Genomic DNA, 16,343 nt, shown 5'->3' with positions numbered 1-16,343 from the left:
GTTTGTAAACCCTGCCTTCCCTCACTCAAAGGGTCACGAATGTGGTCATAGCCCCAGATACCAAGAATTGATGTTGCAATGTCTCAGAACCAGGTTTTTGTTGCAAATCTCCCCTGAAATCTTGCAATGTAGAACAAGGTCAAATGGAGAACCACAAATGGAGAAAACCATTGAGTTTTATGGCATTGTTTTGAACCACAAGCTGGAAGCAGAGGCCAAGTTGTGTGAGAAGGACATTCCCTTCCAGAACTCTTTATGTGGAACCTAAGGGCTTTGGCGACAGCGCTCCATGCAGTCATGCCGGCCACATGACCTTGGAGGTGTCTATGGACAACGCTGGCTCTTCGGCTTAGAAATGGAGATGAGCACCACACCCCAGAGTCAGACATGACTGGACTTAATGTCAGGGGACTACCTTTACCTTTACCTTTAAGGGCTTTGGACAGGACTCTGGGCTACTTGGAGACTTCACAAAAATCCTTGGTTTCCTTGCAGACCTTTACTTTTGGAGTCAAATCATAGACTCATAGAGTTGGAAGAGACCTGGTGGCCCATCCAGTCCAACCCCATTCTGCTAAGAAGCAGGAAAATTGCATTCAAAGCACCCCTGACAGATGGCCAGCCAGCCTCTGCTTAACATTTATTTCAAACATTTGTACCCCATCCTTCTCAACCCCCGAGGGGGGACTCAGGGCGGCTTACACCGGCAACAATCCGATGCCAAAACACAACACACAATTTTTTAATTTTTTTATCATGTCAGAAGCAACTCAAGAAACTGCAAGTTGTTTCTGGTGTGAGATAATTGGCCATCTGCAGAGATGTTGCCCAGGGGATGCCTGGATGTGTTATCATCCTGCGGGAGGCTTCTCTCATGTCTCTGCATAAGAAGCTGGGGCTGACAGACAGGAGCTCACCGTGTGTTGTGGATTTGAGCCACCGACCTTCAAGTCAGCAGTTCAGCCAACACAAGGGTTCAACTCACTACCACTGTGGCTTCTAGTGCTGTTGATGAGGATAAAGATGTGGGGCTGACTCCAGATTTAGCTTCATCCTTGAATAGATTCCTTTGAAGCCAGAGTGTTGACTAACACATCCCATTTGAGTCATGTAGTCATTGGGGTTACATTGGTCTTAGCCCAGTATTTCAGCTAAAGGAGGATGACCCTCTTGGCTTTATAGGAACTTCACATAAGCTATGGTTGAGATACAACAGTGGACCTTTGTGCCCATTCCCATCCTTCTACATCGTTCCATGGCACCCCAAAGAACTCCATAGGGTTTTCATCACTTCTTACTATAGGACACACCTGGATGTGCATCTCTCTGGCTCTGGCATAAACAATAGGGCATACCTAAAGCATACCCTTGGATCCTGGCTTCTAAAAGTAGGAGGACTGGGACATCCGTAGGGATGTTTGAGGGTCGGGACATCCGTAGGGATACTAAGGTGCTTGTCTATAAAGCTATTGTCCTCCCAACCCTGCTCTATGCCTGTGAAACATGGACTGTCTACAGACGTCACATGCAACTCCTGGAACAATTCCATCAGCGCTGCCTCCGGAAAATCCTGCAAATATCTTGGGAAGACAAGTGGACAAACATCAGCATGCTGGAAGAAGCAAAGACCACCAGCATTGAAGCAATGGTCCTCTGCCATCAACTCCGCTGGACCGGCCACGTTGTCCAGATGCCTGACCACCATCTCCCAAAGCAGTTGCTTTACTCTGAACTTAAGAATGGAAAACGGGATGTTGGTGGACAGGAAAAGAGTTTTAAAGATGGCCTCAAAGCCAACCTTAAAAACTCTGGCATAGACACTGAGAACTGGGAAGCCCTGGCCCTTGACCGCTCCAGCTGGAGGTCAGCTGTGACCAGCAGTGCTGCAGAATTCGAGGAGGCACGAGTGGAGGGTGAAAGAGAGAAACGTGCCAGGAGGAAGGCGCGTCAAGCCAACCCCGACCGGGACCGCCTTCCACCTGGAAATCAATGCCTTCACTGTGGGAGAAGATGCGGGTCAAGAATAGGGCTCCACAGCTACCTACAAACCCACAAAAATAGTCATCAAGGAAGACCATCTTACTCGTCCAACGAGGGATCGCCTAAGTAAGTAAGTAAGTCTAAAAGTAGAGTTGGGGTTGCCCTATAAAATGAATCCTACTAGTCCTACTTGTCACTGCAGCAATGACAACCAAGGATAGTGCTTCAATGGACTCAGCTGAGTACATACAAAACAAAGGGGGTCCTCAATTCTCAAAAGAGATGGCACCCAGGACGAGCATTGAGATTCCTGTTTGAGTAGAAGGAAGCAGAAAAGAAGGATGAAGGGGGAAAGGGGAATCTCACAGTGTCTCTCAAACATAGATGGCGTCTGAGGAGATACCCTCATCAACACTGGAAATGGAGCTTCCATCTACCAGATCCTCTCTGCCTGCAAGTCCTTCAGGGAGATACTCGTAATCGCCATGAATTTCGTGGAGCAGAAGAGGGAGGAGATATAGTAGTGGCTGAAGAAGTCTCCAGGAGCATTTGACTAGAGACCCATTGTGGAAGATGTCTGCCAGCTGGAGAGGGATAAGTACGCAAAGCAAACTTTGTCTTCAGATGGCGGACTTTTCATTTCCATTCATTAATAACATGAAAGGGAATTGTGTTTGGTTGGTCTGACTCTTGTAGCCCAGAAGAATGACTTTTCCAGGCTGTTGAGAAAGAGTAGTGACTTGCCCAAAGAGAACTGGCTTTATGCTGGATTATCTCACATAGTCTTTCTTTAGATAAATCCTTGTCCCCTTGAGCTAGAAGATGAAACACATGTGATATTTATTTGGACAGGGCTGCAATTTTCGGTTATCATTGGTTCACTAAAGAACGCCTCTATCTTATTTCAATCTCTCTTGTCCAAAACATACTTCTCCAAATTGATGCCTTGACATGTTTCCAGCCTTTACTAGTTGTCAATAAGCTCTTGTGTTTTGGGCTGATTGAGTTTTAGCATTGTGGGCCCCACATGGCCCCAGATGGAGAGACAGGTGGCATAGGAATGATGGGAGGTGGGAATGGATAGATAGATAGATAGATAGATAGATAGATAGATAGATAGATGGATGGATGGATGGATGGATGGATGGATGGATGGATGTCAGAGTTGTGCTACATCTGGGTTATTTATTTATCGTGTCAGGAGCACACCAAACAGTTGTATTGCATTTTTAACAAACAAACAAACAAACAAACCACAAAGTTGGCAAGCTTGGCAGTTGATTAGATGTCCTTTGGCCAGTAGCTGACCACTTGGAGTGCCTCTGGTGTTGCTATAAGGAGGTCCTCCACTGTGCATGTGGCAGGGCTCCAGTTGCATCACAGCATTGTTGTGGACTCCACTTTGTGGCCCCATTTCTTGAGGTTGGTTCTGCATCTCGTGGTGCCAGAGCGCAGTCTGTTCAGCACCTTCCAAGTCGTCCAGTTTTCTGTGTGCCCAGGGGGGAGCCTCACATTTGGTATCAGCCATTGGTTGAGGTTCTGGGTTTGAGCCTGCCACTTTTGGACTCTTGCTTGCTGAGGTGTTCCAGGAAGTATCTCTGTAGATCTTAGAAAACTATTTCTTGATTTAAGTCGTTGGCATGCTGGCTGATACTTAGACAGGGAATGAGCTGGATATGTCTCTGCCTTGGTCCTTTCACTATTGGTTGCTACTTCCCAGCGGATGTCAGGTGGTGCAATACCAGCTAAACAGTGTAATTTCTCCAGTGGTGTAGGCCCATGATAATGCGGCATATCTCATTCAGAGCCACATCCACTGTTTTAGCATGGTGAGATGTGTTCTACATTGGGCATGCATACTCAGCAGCAGAGTAGCAAAGCGCAAGGGCAGATGTCTTCACTCTGTCTGGTTGTGATCCCCAGGTTGTGCCAGTCAGATTTCATATGATATTGTTTCTAGTGCCCATTTTTTGCTTGATATTGTAGTGCTTGATATTGTATTGCTTGATATTGTAGTGCTTCTTGTAGGTCAGAGCACGGTCCAGAGTGACTCCCGGGTATTTGGGTGCATCTGGGTTGACCATAGTAGACATCCAAACCCATCCTTATGACCAGTCTTCTAATCTTGGCTAGGAGTGGGGGCCAATTGGGTGGCTACGTGAGGTCCATACATTCCCCTCAAGATCTCCAGGCATTATGTTGAGCTTGCTAATGGAAGTGGAAGACCCATGGCTTGAGTGTTAAATATGGAACTTAGAGACTCCTCTGGCAGTTCAAAAACATGCAAATGTGAGTAGATCAATAGATACCACTCTGGTGGGAAGGTAACAATGCTTCATGCAGTCATGCTAGTGGCAACATGATCTTGGAGGTGTCTATGGACAATGCTGGCTTTTTGGCTTAGAAATGGAGATGAGCACCAACCTCCAGAATCAGACACAACCAGACTTAATGTCAAGGGGAAACCTTTACCTTTACCTAGAGCAGTGATGGACAACTTTTTGAGCTTAGTGTGTCAAAATTTGCCAAAAACCTGCCATAACTTGGGTGGGGTGTCAACTTCAAGAAAAAAAAAACCACGTAATTTTGCAATATTTATAGTTTAAATAAGAAAAATGTATATTCCATGCTGAGTTATGGAGTGAACAATGCTCAAACGTGCAGATGTTAAGTTTGCAGAGCCTTTTACAAATTTAAGGATGGAATTAGATTGGCTCTTATAAGGTGTACTTCTCTGTATGCAGCCACATGTGGCCACGTGCCATCAAAAATAGCCATGCAAGTCAGTGCTGACACGCATGCCATAGGTTCACCATCACGGACCTAGAGACTCCTCAAAAGAACCTTTCCAAAGAGAGCCTCTCTACTTCAAAGTAAGCTGGCTCTTTGGTGTGTTTGCATGGCCCTTTCGACTTCCTTTGTAAAGCAAAGGGATCTTGCTCACTTAAGGCATAGAAGACAACAGAACAACTGAGAACCCAATCTGCTGTGAATGAGGTTGCTCTCCCCCTTTGTCCTACTCCATCATGCTTGCATCTCCTAATATCTGCCTTAGTTTTGATACATGCTTTCCACACTTTGGAAAAGAAGGATTTCGTAATGATTGTTCTAATCCAATGTTTTGTCTGCTGTATGGAGAAGTGGATGGAAAAGGAGGAAAGTTGTGAGGTCACCACATGTTCCAAGACTTTGCCCCAAAAGGGGAGATTGGAAACTGGCCCAAAGTTGTTCAGTTGAGTGGGATCAAGTGATGTTTATTTCATCAGCAGTTTTATGACGGTCTCTTTTAGGCCTGCTGGAATCTTGCCTTCTCGTAAAGAGACATGAACCACTACCTTCACCACTCTGCCAAACCCACTCTGGTTTCCTTTATCAGCCAGGATGGGCAGGAGTCTAAGATGCATGTGGTTGCCCTTGCCTCTCCAAGGATCTTGTCCACATCCTCGAGTTTCACCAATTAAAACCTGACAATCTGAAAGAAAATTGGATAAAGGTGGCACACAGGTGGCATTTAACACAACAGAAACTTGGGAAATGTTATGAAAACATAAACACGAAATGCGGGAAGTGTGGAGAAATAGAAGGATCATACTTCCACATGTGGTGTATATGCAGCAAGGCAAAACAATATTGGAAAAAGATACAAAAAATATTCAGGAAATATTAGCGACCATTAGATCCATAAACCTTATTACTGGGGATACATAAACAAAAAATAGACCAAAATAAGGACAAACTATTATTTCTACTAACCACCATAGCAAGGATATGCTATGCAAGATTATGGAAAAGGAAAGAGATACCGAAAGAGAAAGATTGGATGATAAAAAAAAAATCAAGAATAAAGAAATATGGATAGATTCACATTTCTCCAAAAACAAAGAAAATTCTAGGAAAGAAACCATGACAACCAGGTGCTTGTGCTACATCTTCAGAGTCTGCATCGGTTTGGAGATGAAGCACATTTGGGATAAGGCTGCTTGAGATAAGATAGAGGCATCCTCCAGCAAATCGATAACTGGAAATTGCAGCCCTGTCCAAATAAACATCCCAGATCATGCATCTTTTAGCTAAAGATGAAAAAGGGTTATTTAAAGATTTAAAAAGTGAGATAACCTAGCCTTTAACCCTGCAACAAAAAACAGATTCGGAGGCATTGCAACATCCAGTCTTGGTATCTGGAGCTAAGACTACATTCCTGATCCCTTGTTTGAAGGAAGGCAGCTGAAAAGTATTTGCAGACATGAAAGAATATATATGGGCAAACTTGGGCCCTCCATCCAGGTGTTTTGGACTCCAATTCCCACAATTCCTAACCGCTTCAGGACCCTTCCTTTCCCCCCCTCAGCTGCTTAAGTGGAAAAGGAAAAGGAAGGGGCCTGAGGCTGTTAGGAATTGTGGGAGTTGGAGTCCAAAACACCTGAAGGGATTAAGTTGGCCCATACCTGATATATCTGAGTCTTGTTTAGCAGTCCCTCCTCTGTGTTCATGTGTCTTAAATTAGGAAATCACAAAGACACAGATCTATATTAAGAAGCTACAAGAACAACAACAATAAAATAAAATCTTAATTTGTATTGCAAGCAGCTTTGGGTCCCATTTGGGGATAAGAAGGGATGTAAATCAAATCAAAATAAAGGCCCAGAATCCCAACTTTCCATGCTAGCTTTGGGAGAGGGAGGATTCTGGGAGCGGCATTCCCCAAAAGCTGGCATTTACAAACTTTCTCTGATTGTGTGGGTCAGATTTAGCTGTCATCACCTTGAAGTGTGAGAGCATTGTTTATCCATTCAAGATTCCTCAAAGGGTCACTCCTTCACTTTCCCAATGGCCACCTAGGCTTTGTTGCACTTTCGGGCTACCAGAAAACCAAAACTCTTGGTATCACTCAGCTCCACTGGAAAATCCACACTGAGATTCTCAAAGTGTACAATTTCAAAACCGGCCTCTTTCACAGCCACTTTGACCATCTCTGGAGTCACGCAAAGGTTGGTGAACTTGCTTTGCCCAGCCACGTAGTAGGTGGCTCCAATTGGTATCACAAAGATAAAGTGGCCTCCGGGTTTGACCACGGAGGTCACATTCTTCATGGCTGAGCAATAAGCAGGAACATCTTTGGAAGCTGCTTCCAGGCAGCAAGAGCAGAGGACGCAATCGGCCGGAGGGACCACCAAAGGATCGAAAGGGTTGGCCAAAGTCACGTCGCATTTCAGGACTTGCTTGATGGTCCTCCTGAGCTTCTCTTCTTTTTCCAGCCACGTCTCCCTGCAAAGAACAAACGGGGGGATTTGGGAGAGAACTTGAAACAGTTTGTTTTAAGCCAGGGTTTCTCAACCTTCCTAATTCCACGACCCCTTAATCCAGTTCCTCATGTGGTGGTGACCCCCAACCATAACATTACTTTCGTTGCTACTTCACAACTGTCATTTTGCTCCTGTTATGAATTGTAATGTAAATATCTGATATGCAGGATGTATCTTCATTCACTGGACCAAATTCACTGGACAAATACCCGCTACATCCAAATTTGAATACTGGTGGGTTCGGGGGGGGGGGTGCATTTTGTCATTTTGGAGTTGTAATTCCTGGGATTTAAAGTTCACCTACAAGCAAAGAGGATTCTGAACTCCACCAAGGATGGAGTTGAACCGACCTTGGCACACAGAACTCCCATGACCAACAGAAAACACTAGAAGGGTTTCGTGGGTGGGCATTGACCTTGAATTTTGGAGTTGTAGTTCACCCACATCCAGAGAGCACTGTGTACTCAAATAATGATGGATCTGGACCAAACATGACACGGATACTCAATATGCTCAAATATGAACACTGGTGGAGTTTGGGGGAAATAGATCTTGGCATTTTGGAGTTGTAGTGGCTGGGATTTATAGTTCACATACAATCAAAGAGCATCCTGAACCCCACCAATGATAAGAATTGGGCCAAACTTCCCACACAGAACTCCCATGATCAACAGAAATTACTGTGTTTTCTGATGGTCTTTGGCGACCCCTCAGACACCCTCTCACGACCCCCCCAGGGGTCCCGACCCCCAGGTTGAGAAACACTGTTTTAAGCAATCATTATTTATTTGTTTATTTATTTATTTACTGTATTTGTATACCGCCTTTCTCAGCCAATCGGCGACTCAAGGCGGTTTCCAACAAATCAGTATACATAAAACATAATATAGATAAATGCAAGAGGGAAATGCGAAAGACTGCTCCAACTTCCATACAGTGGCCCTTATTTCTCATGCCAGTAAGGTAATGCTCAAGATCCTGCAAGGAAGACTCCAGCAATACATGGAGCGAGAGTTGCCAGATGTTCAAGCTGGGTTTAGAAAAGGCAGAGGAACGAGAGACCAGATTGCCAATATCCGCTGGATAATGGAGAAAGGCAGGGAGTTTCAGAAAAACATCTACTTCTGCTTCATTGACTATTCTAAAGCCTTTGACTGTGTGGATCATAATAAATTGTGGCAAGTTCTTGGTGGGATGGGCATCCCAAGCCCCCTTCCCTCTCTCCTGAGGAATCTGTACAAGGACCAAGTAGCAACAGTCAGAACTGACCACGGAACAGGAGACTGGTTCAAGACTGGGAAAGGCGTACGGCAAGGCTGCATCCTCTCACCCAACCTTTTTAACGTGTATGCAGAACACATCATGCAAGGATGTGCGGGGCTTGATGAATGCAAAGCTGGGGTGAAAATGGCTGGAAGAAACATTAACAACCTCAGATATGCAGATGACACCACTCTGATGGCCGAAAACGAGGAGGAGCTGAGGAGCCTTCTAATCAAGGTGAAAGAAGAAAGCGCAAAAGCCGGGTTGCAGCTAAACGTCAAAAAAACCAAGATTATGGCAACAAGAATGATTGACAACTGGAAAATAGAGGGAGAAACCGTGGAGGCCGTGACAGACTTTGTATTTCTAGGTGAGAAGATGACTGCAGATGCAGACTGTGGCCAGGAAATCAGAAGACGCTTCCTTCTTGGGAGGAGAGCAATGTCCAGTCTCGATAAAATAGTGAAGAGTAGAGACATCAGACTGGCAACAAAGATCCGCCTAGTCAAAGCCATGGTATTCCCTGTAGTCACCTACGGATGTGAGAGCTGGACCTTTGGGAAGGCTGAGCGAAGGAAGAGAGGTGCTTTTGAGCTGTGGTGTTGGAGGAAAGTGCTGAGAGTGCCCTGGACTGCGAGAAGATCCAACCAGTCCATTCTCCAGGAAATAAAGCCAGACCTCTCACTGGAGGGAAAGATACTAGAGACAAAGCTGAAGTACTTTGGCCACATCATGAGGAGACAGGAAAGCCTAGAGAAGACAATTATGCTGGGGAAAGTGGAAGGCAAAAGGAAGAGGGGCCGACCAAGGGCAAGATGGATGGATGGCATCCTTGAAGTGACTGGACTGACCTTGAGGGAGCTGGGGGTGGTAACGGCCGACAGGGAGCTCTGGCGTAGGCTGGTCCATGAGGTCACGAAGAGTCGGAGACGACTGAACGAATGAACAACAACAACAACATAGATAAAAACATTAAACAGTATAAGACATCATAAAGACAATAAAAGCAACATCATCAGCATCTCATTATTCTCAAGCATTGTCCAGTTCCATTGTCAGGTCATTCAATTTCCTATATTAGCTACTCTGTATTTGTAAACGCTTGCTCAAATAGCCATGTTTTAACTTGCCTCTGAAACGTCAAGAGGGAGGGAGCAAATCTGATTTCCCTAGGGAGGGCATTCCATAGTCAAGGGGCCACCACTGAGAAGACCCTGTCTCTCATCCCTGCCAGACGTGCTTGTGACGAAGGCGGGAGTGAGAGCAGGGCCTCCCCAGATGATCTTAAAGTCCTCAGTGGTTTGTAAGGGGAGATACGTTTGGACAGGTAAGTTGGGCCAGAACCGTTTAGGGCTTTATAGGCCAAAGCCAGCACTTTGAATTGTGCCTGGTAGCAAACTGGCAGCCAGTGGAGTTGGTTCAACAAGGGGGTTGTATGCTCCCTGAGCGCCGCTCCTGTTAACAACCTGGCTGCCGATCGTTGGACTAGTTGAAGCTTCTGGGCAGTCTTCAAAGGCAACCCCAAGTAGAGAGCGTTGCAGTAGTCTATACGGGATGTAACTAGAGCGTGGACTACCGTGGCCAAGGTACGGGGTTATTACAATCCTAGGGATGTTGCCTGCAACTAACAAATACCTATGGTTAGCCCTTAATAATACTGAATCAGGGCAGCAAAAACTACAAAGTGGCCACGATGTAAAGCTTTTGTGGACTTCAATATGAGTTTACAATGCAAATCAAAATAAAGGGACATTGTCCTCACTATCCATGTGTAGTGAATTCCCTACCAGTCAGGCTGAGAGAGGCCTTGGAAAATAGTAGGCCCAAGGAAGCTCAGCTTTTTGTATCCTGTTTGTTTTTGGATGCCCTGCTATATATTTTAGAGTAGTTTTCCCTATCATATGGCCACTCTGGCATCATTCCATTCCATTCCATCTCATTCCATTCCAGGCATATGACAACTCTGGCATCTATCCATTCTAGTCCATATCTATGCCTCCTCTCTCTCCATGTAGGATCCAGGACAGCTCACCATGCTAAAACTAGGGATTTCACACGCACCACTGGAATAATCCAGTATTACCATGGATTGCGGTGACCTTGGCTCCATAATCTGTTGTCCCATCCCCTGCACTGCCCTAGCTCCCCCCGTCCACCTCATCACATAGAGGGAAGCTTTGTTAAGCGTGCTCAACTGACCTAAACAGTAGATGTGGCTCTTAATGAGACATGCTGCATTATCACGGGGTGTCTGCACCCTACACCACTGGAGAAATTACACTGCTTAGCCAGTATTGCACCACCTGACATCCGCCGGGAAGGAGCAGCCAATAGTGAAAGGACCAAGGCAGAGACATCTCCAGCTCATCCTCTGTTTGGGCATCAGCCAGCACATCAATGACTTAAGTCAAGAAATAGTTTTCTAAGATCTACAGAGACACTCGCTGGAGCACCTCAGCAAGCAAGAGTCCAAAAGTGGCAGGCTCAAACCCAGAACCTCAATCAATGGCTGATACCCAATGAGAGACTCCCTCCTGGGCACGCAGAAGACTGGGCGACTTGGAAGGCGCTGAACAGACTGCGCTCTGGCACCACGAGATGCAGAGCCAATCTCAAGAAATGAGGCCACAAAGTGGAATCCTCGACATGTGAGTGTGGAGAAGAGCAAACCACTGACCATCTGCTGCAATGCAACCTGAGCCCTGCAACATGCACCATGGAGAACATTCTTGCGGCAACACCAGAGGCACTCCAAGTGGCCAGATACTGGTCAAAGGACATTTAATCCACTACCAAACTCGCAAATTTTGTATTTTGTCTGTTTTTTTGTTTTGTTCTGTTAGAAATGTAATATAATTGACTGGTTGCTCTGACACAACAAATAAATAACCAACCACTGCTGCCAATTATTCAGTCCAACTTACCTATCCGAATATATCTCTCCTTATGAACCATCCAGAATGCTAAGATCTTCTGGGAAGGCCCTGCTCTCACTCCCGCCTTCCTCACAGATGCATTTGGCGGGGACAAGAGACAGGTCTTCTCAGTGGTGGCCCCTCGACTGTGGAACGCCCTGCCTAGAGAGATAAGATTGACCCCCTCCCTCCTGTCCTTTCGAAGAATGGTGAAAACTTGGCTTTTCGAACAGGCCTTCCCAAATATGGCATAGATATATGATATGATGGACAACTGACCACACAACCGGACAATGTTTTGAGATGGAGATGCTTTGACAATGTTTTTAAATGCAGTGTAAAATTTTTATGTTTTATATTGCTGTTTATATTTTAAAGTATCTATGATTGTTTTGATTTTATTGTAACTGCACCAGCATCAAATTGTTGCCTATTGTTAACCGCTCAAACTCGCTCTTGGGCTGAGAGGGGCGGTATATAAATGTAGCAAATAAATAAATACATACATTTTTTGACAACACTAGGATTTTTGAGACAGTTCCGCCAGGAAGCCACCCTGGAAGTACTTCTCTGGGCTTTGACAGGAGCCATTGGGCTCTGTGGCAGAACTGGTAGACAATCTCCAAGGGTTGGAAACCTACCAAGGCATCTCGGGATTGTGGCGCAGCTGGCTGAGTGTCAGCTGCATTAAGATCACTCTGACCAAAAGATCATGAGTTCGAAGCCAGCCCGGGTTGGAGCGGGCTTCCAACCAATTGTGTAGCCTGTTGTCGACCTTTGCAACCCGAAAGACAGTTGCATCTGTCAAGTAGGAAAATTAGGTTCCACCTTAAAGTGTGGGGAAGCTAAATTAACTAATTTATGAGGCCATAAAGAAGACTCCAGCAAAGCATTCCAGTGGGGAATCATGCGGGGAATGCGGAAGTACTTCATCAGCGTCGCAGATGGACGATGAAAGCGACAGCTCCCCTGGCGGCCAGAAAAAGTTAAATAGCCTCTGACTGTCTGTCTGTATATGTTTGTATGTCAAATTGGCATTGAATGTTTGCCATGTATGTTCACATTGTAATCCGCCCTGAGTCCCCTGTGGGGTGAGAAGGGCGGAATATAAATGCTGCAAATAAATAAATAAATAAATAAATAAATAAATAAATAAATAAATAAATCTTTCCCTATAGACTGTACAAAGATTGGAGATGAAATGCATTTTGGCTAAAAGAGCCTGAGGTGAGATAGAAGCATTCTTTAGTGAACCAACTGATAACTAAAAATTGCAGACTTGTCCAGATACAGATCCCAGATTTTGCATCTTTTAGCTAAAGGGGGAAAAGATATACCTGTAGAAAGAGAAAGTGTGATAACTCTGCATTCAGCCAGTTTGCTTTGGGTGTTCAGTCCTGTTGTGACATGAGAAGTCACTATTCTTTCAAAACAGAGTGGACAGTCTGGGTTACAAGAGTTGGATCAGCGCTATTTATTTATGACATTTGTATCCCACCCTTCTCAACCCCGAGGGAGACTTAGGGCGGCTTCACATATTGACAACAATTCAATGCCTCAAAAACATACAGTTGGTAAACATTACATTAAAACCAGAGAGTTAAAATATATAAAAACAATGGGGCCGCTCGCATCATCCTTATGCCAGGAGGAGGATGAGATACGAGGTGGCCGAGAGGGCTCTCGGCTGCGGTGTGCCTTCCTCCCCTGTCTTTTTGGCATAAGGACACAGAAGGTGCCGTATCCTTATGCCAAGTGGATAGGGAAAATTAGGAAGGCCTGAGGTAAGTGCCCAGGGGATGCATCTGCTGCCCAGGCCTTAGATTGCCTATGCCTGAAAGGTTGGGTATGCCTTGGTAATGGCATCATCAATCTGGCTGATCCTAGGCAGGATTGCCAATGGTGAGGCATGCTGGGAACTGCAATCCAAAATACCTGGAGAACCACAAGCTTCCTTTTCCTTTGATTAATGAAGTTATCTCTCAGTACCTGTTCCCCTCAAGCTGACAGACGTATTTGACTATGGGGGTCCAGTCGAATGCGTTTGGATCCTTCCTCAGCCATTTCTGCACCTCCTCCCGGTTCTTCTCAACTAAATCACTGACAATGATTTCCTTGAAGGACTCACAGGCGGAGAGGAGCTGGTAGATGGAGGGACCACTGCCGATGTCAATCAGGGTGTCTCCTCGGATGCCATCTGGGGTTGAGAAACACTGTGAGAATTCCCTGCGTCTTTGGATTAACTCTCCACTTCCTCCACTTTCCCACCCCTGACCCACACTGTTTGGATGATGGTCTCTTTTGGAGCAATCAAGCAAGTCAATCGCTTTGATGTGCAGCTCCCCGATTATTTAATATGATGGCCAGCGCTCTTCCCAGAAGCTAACTCCAGCAATTCACTGCTCACTTTCAACACCCCATTTTCCCTCTTTCTGTTTTTTTTTTTGTCATTGTTGGTCCTGAAAAGGTCCGTTGGTTGTTTTGCTTGCTTGCTTGCATGCTTCAAGTCACTTCTGGTTGCTTCTGAAGTGAGAGAATCAGCCATCTACGAAGACGGATCACAACCAGACACAGTGAAGACATCTGCCCTTGCGCTATGCTACTCTGCTGCTGAGTACGCATGCCCAGTGTGGAACACATCTCATCACACTCAAACAGTGGATGTGGCTCTTAAGGAGACATGCCGCATTATCACGGGGTGTCTGCGCCCTACAGCACTGGTGAAATTACACTGCTTAGCCAGTCTTGCACCACCTGACATCCACCGGGAAGTAGCAACCAATAGTGAAAGGACCAATGCAGAAACATCTCCAGCTCATCCCCTGTCTGGGTATCAGCCAGCTCATCAATGACTTAAATCAAGAAATAGTTTTCTAAGATCTATAGAGACACTCACTGGAACACCCCAGCAAGCAAGAGTCCAAAAGTGGCAGGCTCAAACCCAGAACCTCAGTCCATGGCTGATACCAAATGAGAGACTCCCCCCTGGGCACACAGAAGACTGGGTGACCTGGAAGGTGCTGAACAGACTGCGCTCTGGCACCACCTATCACATTGCTAGGTATTCAAAAGGAGAAGAGATAGTGGCATGCAGGAGTACAACAACCCCCCTTCTAAGTCCCTTCTTGAGATAGGTATGCATAGGGAATGTGGGGAAGGAATCCCTCATTCTAATCTATCTAGGCTAACTACTTATTGAGGGTTGGGTTTCAGGGATGAAACCCAACAAGAAGCTTCCTACTTGTATGTCCAAACACGCTCTACTGAAGTAGGGCTCTAGGATCAGTTGTCATTAATTCTATAGGACAATCCCAACTGTACTTTATAGAAGCTAGGATCCAAGGGTATGCTTTATTTACATCCTACTCTTTATACCTGAGGGATATACATATAGACTGGCATGGGGTGTGTATGTGTGTGATGCAAACCCTATGGAGTTCTTTGGGGTGCAATGGAAGGCTGTAGAAGGATAAGGATGGGAAGCAAGTCCACTGTTGAACCTCACTCACACATTATGCAAAGTTTCTCCTCCTCCTCTTCCACAGCACCATCCTTTGCTGGGTGAAGATGATGGCAAGGCTGAGTTACACCAGTTGAACTGCCCAGAACACCTCTTGTACTCACTCACCCCATTGCAAATGCCACACTGAGATAACCTCAGAGAGCATCTCACTCCAACGGAAGAAGAAGCCCAGTCACACTCACCATGTGCAAATGTCTTGTGGAGATGCTCCAGAATGAAGCGTATCCTCTCATCATTTCCTGGAGAGATTCCCAGGCCAAAGTTCTTGTACATACTGAAATAACCTTTGGGATCGAAATTCAGATGGTACATTTCTTTCCCAGTGAAATCCCCTTCCATGGTGCCTTGGAGCCCGCAAAGCATCAAGTGGACTTTGGCTCATAGGGTTTGCCACTTTAATGTTTTCATCCTTTTATAGTTTTGGCTGCCATATACTTTGTTTGGCAATATCTTGGGAGGAGTGTTCTTATGTACCCTTCTTATTTCATGTGAGGGTTACATAAGGACGTTCCTTCCCAGAGCCTGGACATCTAATCAATTATGCCATGAAATCCATGAATGTATTTCCTTTTCTGACAGTCTTGCGAAGAAGGAAACTCTTGTTGAGACGAACAGTCATGGGGAACATTATGTGCCAATGGGAGGACTCTTCAGAACATTGACAAGCACACCCTACTTTGGAGATGTACCTCGGAGGATGCTCATTTGAACATTATGTCTCACCTTTGGACCAGGCTGTGCCCACAAGATCTTTGTGTTTTTGATTTCATTTGGGGAATTTACATGTCTTGAAATGTTGTTTGTTTGTGGGAACACAGTTACAGTTGCCAGATGTAGAGGTTTATATTTTACTGTGACATAATTTATTTATGTATTTATTATTATTTATTTACTTCATTTATATTCCACTTTTCTCAGCCCTCAGGTGACTCAAAGCGGTTAACAACAGCAAAATTCAATGCTAAACATCATAAAATAATTAAGGGACAGTTAAAACAATAGCATCATCAACAATTAAACATCAATATAACAGATCATTAGTGTCTCATCAGTAGAATCAGAATCCAATCTCATCATCCGTTATTCCGTGTTCCTATATTACACTGCTTAATCGAATGGTGCCCCCGGTGGCGCAGTGGGTTAAAGCGCTGAGCTGCTGAACTTGTTGACCGAAAGGTCGCAGGTTCGATTCCGGGGAGCGGCGTGAGCTTCCGCTGTCAGCACTAGCTTCTGCCAATCTAGCAGTTTGAAAACATGCAAATGTGAGTAGATCAATAGGTACCACTCCGGTGGGAAGGTAACGGCGCTCCATGCAGTCATGCTGGCCACATGACCTTGGAGGTGTCTATGGACAACGCC

At 45.4% G+C, this 16,343-nt stretch overlaps 1 protein-coding gene across 1 annotated transcript; it reads right to left on the bottom strand.

Moving 5' to 3' along the window:
* Window positions 1-6,331: 6,331 nt before the first annotated feature.
* Window positions 6,332-15,400, bottom strand: LOC132782696 (nicotinamide N-methyltransferase-like). The gene is made up of 3 exons (XM_060787579.2): window positions 15,167-15,400; window positions 13,451-13,658; window positions 6,332-7,245 (listed from the first exon to the last, which is right to left on the bottom strand). The coding sequence occupies exons 1-3, from the start codon at window positions 15,345-15,347 to the stop codon at window positions 6,816-6,818; spliced, it is 819 nt and encodes a 272-aa protein (XP_060643562.2). The 5' UTR covers window positions 15,348-15,400; the 3' UTR covers window positions 6,332-6,815.
* Window positions 15,401-16,343: the final 943 nt, after the last annotated feature.

This window comes from Anolis sagrei, chromosome 7 (assembly GCF_037176765.1).
Source record: "Anolis sagrei isolate rAnoSag1 chromosome 7, rAnoSag1.mat, whole genome shotgun sequence".
Taxonomy (NCBI): domain Eukaryota; kingdom Metazoa; phylum Chordata; class Lepidosauria; order Squamata; family Dactyloidae; genus Anolis; species Anolis sagrei.
Note: the sequence above shows the minus strand (reverse complement) of the source record. Positions and strands in the feature narration are given on the sequence as shown.